The sequence below is a fragment of the Prionailurus bengalensis genome, chromosome B4 (genome assembly GCF_016509475.1).
Source record: "Prionailurus bengalensis isolate Pbe53 chromosome B4, Fcat_Pben_1.1_paternal_pri, whole genome shotgun sequence".
Lineage (NCBI taxonomy): Eukaryota > Metazoa > Chordata > Mammalia > Carnivora > Felidae > Prionailurus > Prionailurus bengalensis.
The window spans coordinates 44,985,447-45,001,348 of NC_057358.1; the positions used below are offsets into that span (position 1 = coordinate 44,985,447).

Consider the following 15,902-nt stretch of genomic DNA (forward strand, 5'->3'; position numbering starts at 1 on the left):
CACTATTGCTACATTATTATGACATGATGATATATTTAATTCCATCATTCAAACTAATAATTTTTTCCAGTGTATGACAATATTATATGCTTCTAACACAAAGCACGACCACTAACCCTTATTTTCAAAACAAGTAAAAAGTCTCTAAATTAAGCTATACTTAAAAATCCCCAGTTTTCCATTGTACTTGCCCTATTTATTTGTTCAAATGAGATATGGTAAAGCAAAAATTTAATAAAAATTATTATAGCGAGGTTAAGATTAAGAAGATTCTGTCCATTAGCTTACTTTTTCTTTAAAAATGGTGAAGAAATTATTCCATTTTAATAACAAAATATCTAAATCTACCATGAAAAACACTAGTGTTCTGCCTGAGCATGATTTGAAACTACTGGTTCAGATAGTATTCTAAGTTAAACTACATTTTCAACTTCTAATTCGACACTGTATCCAGGTGGATGCTCGCTCAGTTCCTGGCTGTGTTAGAGGCTGTTTTGAACAATAAAGCATAAATTGGGAAAACGGGATCAAGGGAGGGAGGGAATCAAAACAATAATACAAAGGCTATCCCAGATTCAACATAATTGAATGGTAGATTATTTTAATTCTCTTTTCCATTCATTAGCTCGGAAATACCATGACTGTCTGACCAGTCGAAATGCCAGAAATATAATCCTCCTTTTGGAAGGAGCCTGGCCAAGTGAGGAAAAGACCCAGTTTTCCTAGAATGAACAATTACTGTATCCAGTTTTCCAAACGTGTATCCAGAAAAACAAACAAAATTATGGATCAAATTTTAAATAGCGATCATCTGATTGCTGATTTCCCTCCTACCAGAACATATTTTAACATGCAGTATGAAAGAGCAGCTCTCCCATTAATTATGCACCACTTTTCTCCTAACTTCAGTATGTCCCCATCCACTTGCCTATTTGCAGTTCCTCAAATAAATTATGCTTTTTTTTTTTTTTCCTTGCCCCAGAGTTTTCGCACATACAGTCCCTCTCCTGGATGGTTCCTCTCCTCACTTTTTGTCTGGGTTTAAATACCACCTCTTCAGGGAGGCCCTCATTTTTACATCCTATACTATCCTACTATCCTATACTTTTTCCTCATAGCGCTTAACCATAATTTATCATTATACCTACACAAATATATACACACAGTCTCTTTCCAGACTGTAATCAAAAGCCCTCTGTTTGTTTTATCCAACGTCTAGAACAATGCCTGGCACAGTTGGCCCGAACACTCACCTTTTTAAAAATATTTGCATAAATACGTAAGCATTTTGTAAATTTGACTTATGTGAACAGGCAAGAAACAACGAGATTCCATAGGACTTTATCATTTTGTGCCACGCCACTCTATCTCCCTTCTCCCTATTGCAGCTTAACACCCATTTAAATCCTGAGGAATCATTGTGGTATTCCTACAGATGCAAGAATCATTATTCAGTTGAATGACGCATCATGACTCCATCAGGATTCCAACTTCTACAAAATTTTCAGCTGCCAGCTATGTGTCCTATGGCAGCCTTAGATGTCCCTCCAGAGCACCCAGAATATTCTTTAAAATCACAGGTAACTTGTTCAGATAAATTGTCATCATCATGATATTTTCAGTATTTTTAAACAGTAGGAGGCGGCTATCATCATCCAGAAGCTCACACAAAAATGATGACCTCGTTATTTTAGTCATGTGAGACTTGTTTAAAAAAATGGTTTTAACATTTATTTATTTATTTGAAAGACAGAGAGAGACAGAGTGTGAGCGAGGGAGGGGGAGAGAAAGAGGGAGACACAGAATCTGAAGCAGGCTCCAGGCTCTGAGCTGTCAGCACAGAGGCCAATGCGGGACCCGAACCCACAAACCGTGAGATCACGACCTGAGCTGAAGTCGGACGCTTAACCAGCTAAGCCACCCAGGCGTCCCTGTATCATACCATCTTTAAGCATGTCCTGCCTTGCAGTATTACTGGCAGACTGAGGTTCTCCTCTGGGCTACAGCAGATTTTAAATGAAATAGATATGAGTAGGAAGGGAAAAAATAACGAAACTACCATTTATTGAGCACATATGTGCCAAATATTGTCCAAATATATATATTCTCATTCAGTCCTCACAACAACCCTGTGAGGTAGGTATTATCCCCATTTACACGTGAGGAATCAGTGTTCTGGCAATGTAGATTATCTCTTGAATTTTTCTGTTGACATTAATTTCCATTTATTTACTTTCATGCTCCCTATTATAGAGATTTGGGCAGCTATATACTAGAAAATCCTATTTTTACCCAATAAATATTAATTTAACGAAGTTTCACAGTACATCAGTGAATGATTCAAAATCAGAAACTACCATCCTTCTGTCTCAGATGACATCGTTTTCTAACCCTTTTAAAGACCTTCTGGACTACTAAGCATTCACATTTCCTACTTATTAAATACATAGTACAGGTGACCCTTGAACAACACAGGGATTAAGTGCGCCGACACCTGCACAGTCAAAAATCTGTATATAACTTTGGACTCCAAAACTTCACTAGTAATAGCCTACAGTTGACCAGAAGCCTTACCAAAAACATAAATGGTTCTATGTATTATATATTTCGTATGTTCTATGTATTATACACTGTAATCTTACAATAAATAAACTAGAAAAAAAGAAAATGTTAAAATCATAAGGAAGAGAAAATACATTTACAGTATGGCACTGCATTTATCAAGAAAACAAATCCATGTGTAAGGGAACCCACACATTTCAAACCTATATTGTTCAAAGGTCAACTGTATATTCATTGTCAGCCTAATGGACACTGTAGGCTCAGTTTCCCTAGTCTTACGGGGACCAGGAAGCTAGTCTGATGAACAATAGATGTTGAATGTTCTTAATCATGAAAGGACCCTCCAGCTTCTAGTTAAAAGTATTTCCAGCAGAGTTCACTTGTCTCATAAGTAGATAAAAGGAGACCATCTTTCTCCTATCTGTACCCAAAGGGAAGCTCACAAGTTTGCCTTCCTGGTCCTCCTCCAGTCCCGCAAGGATGGACCAGGATTGAAGAATTTTATCTCCTTCCTCCACCACCTCTTTGAAGGATGACCTTGGTCCACATCTATACTCCTTTTAATTCTCTTTCTCATCAACTTCTTTGTCAGCTTTCTATTCCCTCAGCTGACTGCAACTTCTCTGGGCCCTGTAATAAGTTAGGTAGAGGCATGCTTCAAGAGGAAACCAGCCTGTGGTGGGAGGGCCAGCTTATGAGTGCAATGCCAGACAAACACTGGAGATTTCCAAGCCCTTCTTTGCAATGCTACTATCCACCACCGTCTACCCTGGATCTTCAGGACTGAGACAGCAGAGATGAAACTGTTCTCCTCAGTCTCCATGGTAGACGGTGTGGAGAGCCTCATCTCACATCACTTCAGGTATCCAGGGAGATGTGTAGGGGAAGGTCCTATTTCTCCCTTTATGTCCCGCTAGAAAGCTATTTTCTGTTCTTGGAGGAGTTCTTTTCAATAGGATGTGATCACCAGTCAATGTTTCGTGCCCGAGGATCTTCAAAGGATGCTGTAGCTGTAGGAGAGGCTCTCCAGGCTGATACCTGCGACAGCTGCATACAGCTCAGGCACCACCAGCTCGGGCACTTGCAACACAGCCTTGTCATTGGCAGATCGAGCGGCAGTTTCGAGGCGTGAGTGTAGCTCTTTGAGTGAAGGGCGGCTCTCCTCACTCCAGCGCCAGCAAGACTTCATAAGATTGTACCTGAAAGGGGAGCAAGAGAAACCGACTTCCTTGACAAGGCAAATATTTGAGGAACACATCTCTTCCAGTAAAACTTAACAACAACAACAACAACCACCCCGCGACTCTTCAATCTACTTCTCATTGTCCTCTTATATTCTTTCCAGGGAATAATATTCCTTTCTTTTCCTAATACTAAATCTCTTAACATCATCTTCTCATCAGGGCCCTTTTTATAATAGGAATGACTGGGGGCATCTGGGGGGCTCAGTCGGTTAACCGTCTGACTCTTGGGTTTCCGCTCAGGTGATGATCTTGCGGTTCGTGGGTTGGAGCCCTGCATCAGGCTCCACGCTGACCATGCGGAGCCTGCTTGGGATTCTCTCTCTCTCTCCCTCTCTCTCTGCCCCTCCCCTGCTTGCTCTGTCTCTCAAAATAAAGAAGTAAACTCCAAAAAAAAAAAAATTATAGTAGGAATGACTGAGGATTTCTCAAACTAGAATCGGTATGACAAAGCAGTTGTTTTTCATTCTATTACCAAAAACTCTCACAAGTTAAGTGTTTCTCATCTTTAGATATTACTAACTTGTAGCATGACAGGCCACGGCTATAGGGTGTCTCCCAGTAAAAGCTACACTAAGCCAGGAAAATAAGAAATGGAAGAAGAAGAATACAATAAGAAGAATAATATGATTCATATTATTTTGAGTAATCTAGTTAATTAGATATTTCCTTTCATTAACCCAGGCCATTTCCCTCTTTTATTATTTAGCTTCTCCAGGAAATTGCCTTAATCTAGATAAAAGTACTTACCACCTTAAGCTGTCTTCTCTTCAGCCCAGTTTACAAAGAATGAATAATGTCTGTTATCAGACACTTTTTTCATGTCTCATCCCTCTCAAGAACCTACAGTGGCTTCCATGTAAAGCCGACCTGCTCCCTGCTAGCTTCTCTGCCTCAGAGACCTTGCCTAACTGAACCCTCTCCTCCAGCTAAGTCAGTGTCTTGCAATGCCTTAGATGTGGTTTTTAACACCCACCTCTGTCTTTGCTGGTGCTATGCCCAATTCCTCAAATACCCTCTCTATGATCGTCATTTCCTGCAGGTTTGTTTTAGGTCTCAATTCTTCTGTGCAACCTTCCCTTAAAAACCTCAGCCCACACTGCGTCTCCCATACTCCTTACTGTAGTACAGTGTAAAAGATGCCAATTTAATAACACTGATAACATTTAGCAAGAACTTATTTATTTTATAAGGCATGGTAGTGGAACTTAACATGCATTATTTTATTTTAGCCTCACAATAACATTGAGGTAGGATTATCATTACACCTATTTCAAGAAAAGTCAACAATGTCCAGTAAAGTAGCAGGACTAGGAGTGAACATGTGTCTTTTTGACTCTATGACTTGAGTCTGAACTTTTCATCATTCTTTTATATGGCCTCCCATTTTATGTTGATTTTCATATTGCTTTTAGATATCTCCTCATCCAAACACTAAATTCTTGAAGATCAGATACTTTATTGGTTCAGTGTCTCCCCCCCCCAATATAAAGGACAGCTTTTTACACATTAAAAAAGCCAACAAGAAAGCTTTCAACAATCATTCCAGTGTATCCAAGCAGTATTATTATACTATATATATGCATGTGTGTGAGTGTGTGTGTATGTGTATATAGTTATGATATTTAACACTTATAATCTGCTTGATACAGTCACTGTTCATTGATGTGAAACTCAGGTGATGGAAATTTACCCTTTCAACGCTGAAAAATTTATAAATACCAATAATTTTATAAGAAATGCATATTAATATATTCTCCCCTGACTTCTTATAAATATTTTAACCTTTCCTTATATTCTTTAGCAAGCCCTTTTTGTACTTCATTGGTTTTGAAACTCTGTGTGTAATTTTTAATTTTTCCATTTTCTGCCTCTGCATTGGCTCACCAGCTGTCCCTTTCTGCTGACATTATTGGCTATTCCTCCCATCTTTCTAATTTCTTCCTACCCTCCTTCTTCTGGTTGACTTCTAATTTGATCAGAATTGGAAAAAAATAGGTAGTCCATAGTTTTTAAAAGTTAAATGGTAATGAGAGCCAGTGAGTAACTCTAGGGGAATGGATTTTATGGCAGCCATATTAGAACTGAGGCTGGTAGTCTCTGACTGATACATTTAGACAGACAAAACACTACTATATTTGTGTTGGATTTGGTCCCCTCCTTACCTATTTTAGAAGGTTCTGAAAGAGCTGAACTTTATCTGCTTAGAACCCTCATATATTTCTCAGTAGTTGCTCAGTGTATGTGTGTGTACACAGATATACACATATGTAAATATATATGATATATGAGCAGGTGTATTTTACCGCATAGGTATGTCTAAGGCTGTATATTTGCACATAAAGGACAGATAGGGATCATCTGAGCCACTTTAGAAGGGCAAGATCGACGGGGATCAAAAAGGCATTGTAATGAGAGGAGAGTAGGTCCTAAAAGCCACTTACATGGTATGCGTGCAACTACTTGGTTTCTTCATAATTTTCCTTCTTTGGAGATGCTGCAGGATGCTGGTTGGAGGAACTTCGGGATATGGCGGTGCCCCTGTTGGCATGGAAAAAAAGGAGAGCAGCAAGGGGACCTTAGGTCCTCTAGAATACCAACTATAACATGACTCTTCATGCACCGGGGCTAATTGCCTGCAAAAGGTGGAGCCAAGGGGAAAATACTAGAGACAATATAAGTGTTCCCTGGTGATCAAGTAAGGACACAGCTTAGAGAGTATGGGGGGTAGAAAAGGTGATTGGGAGGAAAAAACCTGAAAATTTAGGATAATGTTGAGCCTTTACAAAAGTAACAAAGCAAAGTGAGAAATGAGACATGCCCTCTACTCCCCAAGCACAGGAAAATACTGCATTTTCTCAATCAAATGGATTAATACATCTCAGGACAATACATTTATGTTTATACAAAATCACCCTTGGAATTATTCTTTGGACTTTAAAATGTGCTTTGGAATTGGTAAAGTGTTAAGGAAAAGAAAGCAAAAAAAAAAAACAAACAAACAAAAAAAAAAAAAAACCAAAAAACTAAAAGGATGAGGGGGATTTCATGTCAGCCCAGTTCAAACCTGAGATTGTAGGGAAACCTCTCCTCATAGAATATGTCACCCCCCACTCAAAGAAACATACTTGGATATTTGCATCCAGGTACATACTACTTTAGGGACCCTCCTTACCTAGAGTCACCATCTCATAAAGCAGGATCCCAAAGGACCAGCTGTGAAAGAAACAAAGCCATTTACTTAGTTTCTATTTCTGCCTTTCCTAAAGAGAGCTCATTTCAACTCTCAGAGGTCTTCAAATAAGAACCCTATAAAGAAGACAATGAAGGGGAAATTGAGGGCGTCTGATAACATAAGCAAAGTAATTAGAAAGCACTGCTGCTCAATCCCCTTCAAGTCTAATCTCTTTGTGGACTGCCTTTATGTCTCCTTTCTTCTACATTTCACATTAATGGATGTTTATTATTATTTGCTACACTGTGTGTGTATTTATGGAAACACACAAACACATCTACGCAAACAAAAAGAAATGACCCTGTGCATCCTTTTCATCCTTTCCATTTCTTCCTGCTGAAATTCTAACCTTGATTCTTAGCACAAATCCCAGTGAGGCTTTAATCATTTATCTACTATTTCCTCAATAGCTCTAACTGCCCAAACCTAGGAAACACATTAACAGAGCAAGCGTTACACATAATGGGAATAGATATTTGCCAGAGCAATATGATTTGAGAGATGTATATTTCACTATTCTATAACATCATCATTAAACAAGCAATATTTCCCAGTTAAACTTATTACTCCCAGACCCCTATTGAAAAGCAGATGTGAGTGAAGCAGCAGTGGAAGCTCACCGTATTAACTGATGCTCTACATTTTTTCTGCTGCTCACAACATTCAGGCTAGTAAGATATTCTATATTACCTCTCTGTGCTTCTCCAAGCAGCTGAATTGTCCAGTTACCAAAAACCAATCATGATTCTTTACAATACTGTTTATGCCATCATATGTATCAATGTAATTATGTAATCAATTAAATATCAATGCAAAAAAAATGCATTAGCTCCTGAAAACTAGGTTGGATGCTTTGAAAGTATTCTACAAAAATAAGCTGCTAAAAAGAAAGTGTTGTCCAATTGTGTGGGAGAGCCAACAGAGGAAAATTGGAAAAAATAATAATCAGTGTCTGCAGTCAAATTGCTTCATCATTTTTTTCAAGTTTCTCACTCAGAACCATCTCACGCAAAAACTCAAAAACAATGTATTATGCATGCTTTTACACAAGAAATACAATGTATAACTTCATTTAGGAGGTCCATCCTCATAGAAAAAGCCTTGGCCCTCCCCTAAAAGACCAATCAATACACACATATTTATATGTTTTAAGCCAAAATAAATTATTTGAAGTATGTATATTTCTTTTTATTTTAATAATTCCTAGTTTAACAGCTTTTGATTAAGCGGACCTACCTCCTTCAGATAAAGGGGACTCTACTAGATTAAATCCTTGGATATTGGTATGAATAATCTTTTCATTTTTCCTTTCTCTTTCCTAATTATGGCGGCTAACCTAATACAGGAGTCATACTTTAAAAGACACTAAAAAGGACTGTAGCTAGATGCCCAATATGAGCTCTGTCACAAAACACACATTTCCCCTTGAGAGTCTGTCTGACTTCTAAATAGAGATTTCACATGTAGACATAACTGACAATAGACACAGTCATGGTCAGGGACTGGAGGACACCTAGGTCAAGAAGGGAAGAAGTCTGGGACACCTGGGTGGCTCTGACTTGATTTCAGCTCCGGTCATGATCTCGCGGTTAGAGAGATCAAGCCCTGCATCAGGCTCTGCACTGACAGCAGGGAGACCGCTTGGGATTCTCTCTCCCTCTCTCTCTCTGCCCCTCACCCCATCACGCTCAATCTCTCTCTCTATCTCCCCAAAATAAATAGAGAAAAAAGAAGGGAAGAAGTCCAAAGGGCAGGAACAAACCATACACATCTCCTCTGATGCCAGCTGGTCTCAGCAGAAGCCGTTCTGGGGCGAGCCACTTGCGAGGTATGGGGTAAGTAGCTGGGATGGCCCCTCGGGCATGGACTTCATAAGCCAGGCCCAATCCACAGAGCTTAGCAGTAAGATCACATTGGATCAGGATATTCCTGGCTGCCACATCCCCATGGAACAGATGCTTATCCTGGAGAAATTCCTGTCAGCATAAGATAAAGACGGATCAGCTGTCTGAGGTCATGGCTCGAGTCACAGACAAGGAGAAACAGTCCTAGGAATCCTCAAAAAGACAAGGACATTTTCAACTCTGAACAAGCCTCACTGATAACAACATATCACTTCCAAGGCACATTTTTGCACTGTGTTTAGGATTGCCAAACTGAACAAATAACCCGGATAGCTTTAATAAGGTTTGGAAAGTATGATCACCCGCTCTGAGTCAAGCTCTAACTCCTGCCTGATTTTACATTCCTCTCAGATAGGACCCAGCTAGCTATCAGAAAAGGAAGCCGGTTTCAAGTTTCTAGCAGCAATCACCCAAACAAGGTAATATATACACAGTGAAATTGAGTGCCATACTAATGAATTTACACAGAGCTTTATATCATCTCATTTTGTCCCTAAAATAACTAAGGTGAGTTAGGGAAATACCTTTGCGATAAATCTAAATGATTACGTAAAGCCACACCGCTTTGAGTGGTAGTAACCAGAACGAGGTATTCTAATTCATAGGAAGTACCACAAATTCTACTAATAATTCTCAAGCCAGGCTGCAGATAAGAATTAATTGCCTGAGAGCTTTTGAAAAGCATACACTTTCCACACCAGCTGTACTTAACCAAAATCTAGGAAGAGGAACCTGGTAATCTTTATTTTTATGAAGTGTCACAATGATTCTAGCACAGCCAACAAAGCATTTAAAAACCATTGCACCTGGATGATGCTGATTTGCTGCAATCCTTTCCCCCCAACATCAGGCTATTCAAGGGATAAGAAGCTGAAAATCTATACATGACCAAAAAGCTAGAGATTGAGGTCTATGACTGCTAAACAAGAATGAAATGAAAAAAAAAAAAAAAGTGAGAGGGTAAGATGGTCATTTCCAGTCCTTGATGATGAAGGAACCAGTGACTGGCAGTTTTCTGTCCCCGTGAGGTGAAGTTTTAAAGCAAAGAAATTATTAAAGAATTAAAGAAATGTCGTGACTTTGTGGTTGTTAAAATTAAGAAAAAAGATAGTATGCTATTGCCTTGTAACTGGTAATCTTGAACCTGGTAACCTGGTCAACGCATCCCTGTGGGGCACCACCACAGTTGTGGCTCAGAATACAAGGTAGGCTGTATTCTGACACCCAGACTTTATCAAGGGGACATACCAATTAGGCCGTCCAAACGCTGTAGACAATATTCATTTATACATATAGACTACTGCTCTTTCGCACCTCACCCCTTCTTTTCTAAGCTTTCCCAGATTCCATTTATATCCCTGGTACATTTCACATCTCAAGGAGGCAAGATATACCAAACACTTAAACTAGTAGCCTCACAGACCCTGATTTTCTATACCAAATGCTAATGTTAAACACTATTATCTAAGTAACTTCACAGAAATTGTCATCTAAATTTCCTGGTTAATCCTGACAAAGGTACATTTTTTTTCCCTTTAATCTTGCTTTATTTCTCTTACCTCTTTATCTAAGTTGGTTTAAAATGAAGGAATGATCTCACTGTTGCCCCTTCTGATATCTACTCTCCCACTATTCCTTGTTCTTTTTGAAGTTTATATATTTCCTATCACATTTGGTATCAAAACAAGTCTCCAACCAAACGTGTCCTGAACTAGTCTTTCTTGTTTTTCACGTACAAAATTGTACACTTCCTTGTGGCTCTGCAGCCTTTCACCCATTTGGTTTCTGTTCCTGTGTCTCCTCCCAACTTGCTCATTATTTGCCATTTTATATCTCTTCATGTTAGTATATATGAGAAAGTAAGAGTATAAAGCATCTAACTCTTGGCCCTGAGTTTTGACCTTTAAGATTGAGAAACCCTTGTAATGTCTATTTTATTTTTGAGACACAGAGACAGAACATGAGCGGGGGAGGGGCAGAGAGAGAGACACACACACAGAATCCCAAGCAGTCTCCAGGCTCTGAGCTGTCAGCACAGAACCTGATACGGGGCTCAGACCCACCAACTGCGAGATCACGACCTGAGCCAAAGTAGGACGTTCAACCAACTGAGCTACCCAGGTGCCCCAAGACTGAGAAACCTTTTAAAACCTGTCCTGTTCCTTCTACAAACCCTAAGTTGACTACTTTCTTCCCAGAATTACCATCTTGTAGTATATTATCTAAATAATTTCATAAAGAAAGAAGTGAAAACAATTTATCAGTGCTTAGGTTTCTGCCCCCTAACTTCCATTTGATTTTCTCTATAATGTATACCCCATTTGGAAATATAAATATTAGAAATATGATTTCAAATACCAGGCTAACAAGAAACATCCATACTATCTGTGGTCATTTTGCCCAGCCTTACCAAAGCCTGGAGGACCTGCCTTCCGATGTGATATACTTGTTTTTCTGTGAGATCATAGAGAAGGCCATCCATGGTCATCACATCCTAAACAGACAAAGATAAAAGCATTATATCAGAATGACGTGAACAGATTTGAAAAAAAAAAAAAGGGAGGCAGAGATATTCTCTTTTTTTAAGTTTTTATTTAAAGTCTAGTTGGTTAACACATAGGGCAATATTGGTTTCAGGTACAGAATTCAGTAATTCATCACCCACATATTACACCAGTGCTCATCACAAGTGCCCTCCTTAATACCCATCACCCATCAAGCCCATCGTGCCCCCCCACCGCCCCATCGCAGCAACCCTCAGTTTGTTCTCTATAGTTAAGAAGCTTTTATGGTTTGCTTCCCTCTCTTTTTTCCCCCTTCCCCTATGTTCATCTGTTTTGTTTCTTAAATTCCACATATGAGTGAAATCATATGGTATTTGTCTTTCTCCGACTGACTTATTTCATTTAGCATAATATGCTCAAGCTCCATCCACATCATTGCAAGTGGCAAGATTTCATTCCTTTTGATGACTGAGTAATATTTCTTTGTACACACCACATCTTCTTTATCCATTCACCAGTCAATGGACATTTGGCCTCTCTCCATAGTTTGGCTATTGTTGATAGTGCTACTCTAAACATTGGGGTGCATATGCCCCTTTGAATCAGTACTTTTGTATCCTTTGGGTAAATACCTAGTAGTGCAATGGCTGGATTGTAGGGTAGTTCTAGTTTTAACTTTTTGAGGAATCTCCACACTGTTTTCCAGAGTGGCTGCATCAGTTTGCATTCCCACCAACAGTGTAAGAGAGTTCCCCTTTCTCCACATCCTTGCCAACATCTGTTGTTTCCTGTGTTGTTAATTTTAGTCATTCTGACAGGCATGAGGTGGTATCTCATGGGCTTCTTTTATTTGTATTTTCCTGTTGATGAGTGGTGTTGAGCATCTTTTCATGTGTCTGTTAGCCATTAGTATGTCTTTGGAAAAATGTTTGTTTGTGTCTTCTGCCCATTTCTTACTGGATTATTTATTTTGAGGGTGTTGAATTTAATAAGCAGAGTTCTTAAATGCAAGTATCAAGGCAAAAGAAAAGATACAAAAACATAGGGACTAAGATTCAAGGAGAGGCTAATATCAGAGATTCTCAGATATGCAGAGAAGTACAATGATTTACTGGCCTGGAAAAACAATACAGAATGTAGATGAATCACAGATGAATAGAATAGCAGGTAAGAAATACAAATATATATAAGACTATCCCCTGGATAAAGCAAAAATTTTCCTGGGATAGTTTGTGTGTGTGTGTGTGTGTGTGTGTGTGTGTGTGTGTGTGTCAGAGAGAGCGATAATTAAGCACATTAATCCAACACATCATCATTGAATGCCTAATATGTGCCATGTTCCATCTTAGGACCTCAGAACACAAGAGGGAGCAAAATAAACATATCTGCTGCCTTCCGGATCTTACAATGTGACAAACACGTGTGAATCATAATCAAATAATCATGCATAAATATATGCACCATGAAAGTCATGGAAAATAGCACATGACGGCGACAAGAAAAGATCTGAAGGATGAGTGGACAATGACTATGCAAAAAAGAGAAGGGAGAAGTTTGGTGTAATGAGGAAAGCATGTTCCAATGGTCTAAAATAGAGAAGCATAATTGTTTTGAAAATAGAAGCTAGTGAGGTTAGAGCAGAGAACAAGTTACAGATGGATAACCTCTTAAAAAGATGTAAACGCCTAAAGACTTGCACATCATCCTGTTTGTACCTCGTTTGGATGAAAACAGGGTCCCTTTATCATACACAATTAGTAGTAAAATAATCAGTCTATTGAGGAGGCTTGATTAATATTGAACTTGTCCATTGGTAAGTGAGGAACTAACTAGGAAAATGCAGCACTTCAGAAAGACGAATATATAGAGAAGTAGGAAAACTGTAAGGAAAAGAACTTTCATTTTAGCCTGGAAATTTCTGAACATTTAAATTTTTTTTAATAAGAATTTAAAGTACAAAACCTTTCAAGCTGATTTCGCCTCATCCACCCTGGCATACTAGAGCAATGTTACGGAATAGAAGACACACTTAAGACTAACAGCAACAAAATTACAAGAAGTACTAACGAGTTTTTACATGCATAATTTCTGTTAATTTTCATAATAATTTATTTTTATCCCCATTTTACAGATTCAGAAAATTCAGGCTCAGAGAGGTGGCCTGCCCAAAGTCACACAGCTAGTACGATGCAAAGCATAGAGTTCATATTCTAATCTGCACTGCCCAATCTGGTAGCCATTAGCCACATGTGGCTATTTAAAAGTTTATTATTTAAAATTAAATAAAATTAGCAATTCAGTTTCTCAGTCACATCAGCCACATTGCAAGTGCTCCATAGCCGCATGGCTACCATTTTGGACAGAGCAGATTTAGAACATTTCTGTCATCATAAAAAGTTCTATTGGATGGTGATACTCAGTCATTGTTGTGTTACCATAATGTCTCTCTGCTTCGTCATTTGCCAGGCTAATTGACATGTGAACAGCTAATCAGTCAAGTCAAGCCTTTCCTTCCTAACACCTCTACGCTACCGCTTACCCGCCGGCAGGTCCAGAGAAAGCTGAGCAGGTCTCCTTGGGCCACATCCTCCAACACCATATAGAGCGGCAGCCCTTCTGTGCAGCAGCCTTCCAGCTGTACCAGGTTCTTGTGCTTCCCCAAGTACTGATAGAATTGGATTCGCCCTAAGAAATCCTGCACCTCATAGAGCCCAGCTGGTTCTGTGGAGGACAGGAGAGCGATGGGAAGTAAGCAATCAGAACATTACCAATAAAATGGGAGGTATGAGGGAGGAAGCAACCTCAGATGGCAAAGCTCCAAAGGAGAGTAAGTATAGACAAAAAGTAAATAGGGAACTAATTAGAAGATAATCCTCAATGTCACTGCTTTTTTGTCAAAGCTAACAGAGAATCATAGGTTTTAGAACTGGATAGGCTTTCATTTGCCTAAATAGACAAGTGTTCACATTCAAATATGATCACTGCCTAGGCCTTTGATTAGTATTCTTGTTTATCCTATCCTTGTTCTGTTGTATCTATCCCCTATTACTGGCCCATATGAAAGAAAAAAAAAGGGAAAGAGGGAGGGAGGAAGAAAAGAAGGAAGGAAAGAAGGAAGGAAGGGAGGGAGGGAGGGAGGAGGAAGGAAAGGAGGGAGGGAGAAGGAAGGAAAGGAGGGAGGGAGGAAGAAGGAAGGGAAGAAAACAGTATTAGGGAAAGTGATAGTGCAGAAAAAGAAGGAACAACTTCAAAATCCTCATGCAAGTAATATCCATATGAAAAACTGACTTCTAGCAGCCTCAATAGGCAAGCTTGAGCTAGGGAAGGTCCCTAAAGAAAACATTTTGGCCTCAAGTTTTCACTTTCTATTCCCTTCTTATTCTGCACACAATGGTGATCCCAGCTCTCTGTTGATTAGTCTTCATGTCGGCAAGCTTGTCAGCATTCACTGTTGAGGGCTCGCAGTGGAAACATGAAAAAGGGGAAAGGAAGTCAAACACTTCTCCTTTTACCTTTCAAAGCCTTGAGGACAACACTCTTTGGCTTAGCAGGGTCCCCAGTGTACATCTTGGTTCGATAGATGGCTCCATAACTACCACTGTGGATCTGCTCCAGAGAATCACAGAATTGCTCCCGGGGCACTTGCAGCTTAGCCAGAGCATGAGTCATGGTTTGTAGGAGGCTTTCCACCGATGTCTCTTTAAGTGGCACAAACACGCTTCCTCCATGACCTGCTGCCTCCGAGCTTAAGCCCCTAGATGGAGGCACAGGGGCAATGCCTAGAACAAAAAGATGATACCAACCACCGGTTCCCTACCCCAGGGACTCCAGGAGAACAGAACCTGGAACAAACTGGCAAGGAAGTCCCTTTAGCAATTTTCTCTCTGCCCAATGTGAGGATAACTTCTGAGTCTTCTCTGTGAACCAGCATCAATACCAATCTTTCTAGAATATTTATAATAACCCCATTACTTCTAAGACAACTCAAGATGGATCTCTGGAAAGTGGCAATGACATTTCCTTTCTGTCTCTCTCAGGATTATAGTTCAGTATAAGTCTAGTATGGAGACAATTAAGGAAGTTCCTGAATAGGTACTCTACCTCCAGGTACTTAAAGGTAGCGGTAGCTACCAGTAGGGGCTATTGATTAAGTCGATCAATGGCTTTTAAAGGTGGAGAGGACGGTATGGATAACTCCTCAACTCCAAGCCATGGTTATTCTTCCTCCCTTAAGATGTTCCCAAAGTTAATTATTGCCTATTTCCTATAGCCTCAGTCAAAAAAAAAAAAAAAATCTTCTGGTATTTTCCCCTTTTCTTAGTCAACTTTTCTCCATTGGAAACGAGAAATTCATTCTTCTCATTAAATCTCCATTCATTCATTCCATCTATTCGACAAATATCACATGTTGTGTGCCAGGCATTGTTCTAGGTGTTGCAAATAGGCAAAGTCCAGA

General features: G+C 39.5%; 1 protein-coding gene across 1 annotated transcript in view; it reads right to left on the reverse strand.

Moving 5' to 3' along the window:
* Positions 1-2,085: 2,085 nt before the first annotated feature.
* Positions 2,086-15,902, reverse strand: part of STYK1 (serine/threonine/tyrosine kinase 1) — a 47,066-nt gene continuing 33,249 nt past the window's right edge. The window contains exons 4-10 of the mRNA XM_043565033.1: positions 14,959-15,225; positions 13,986-14,167; positions 11,353-11,436; positions 8,806-9,014; positions 6,979-7,019; positions 6,248-6,344; positions 2,086-3,761 (exon numbers count right to left, since the gene is read on the reverse strand). Coding sequence (XP_043420968.1) covers positions 3,557-3,761; positions 6,248-6,344; positions 6,979-7,019; positions 8,806-9,014; positions 11,353-11,436; positions 13,986-14,167; positions 14,959-15,225 — 1,085 coding nt within the window. The 3' untranslated portion in view covers positions 2,086-3,556. The remainder of the gene's footprint in view (positions 3,762-6,247; positions 6,345-6,978; positions 7,020-8,805; positions 9,015-11,352; positions 11,437-13,985; positions 14,168-14,958; positions 15,226-15,902) is intronic.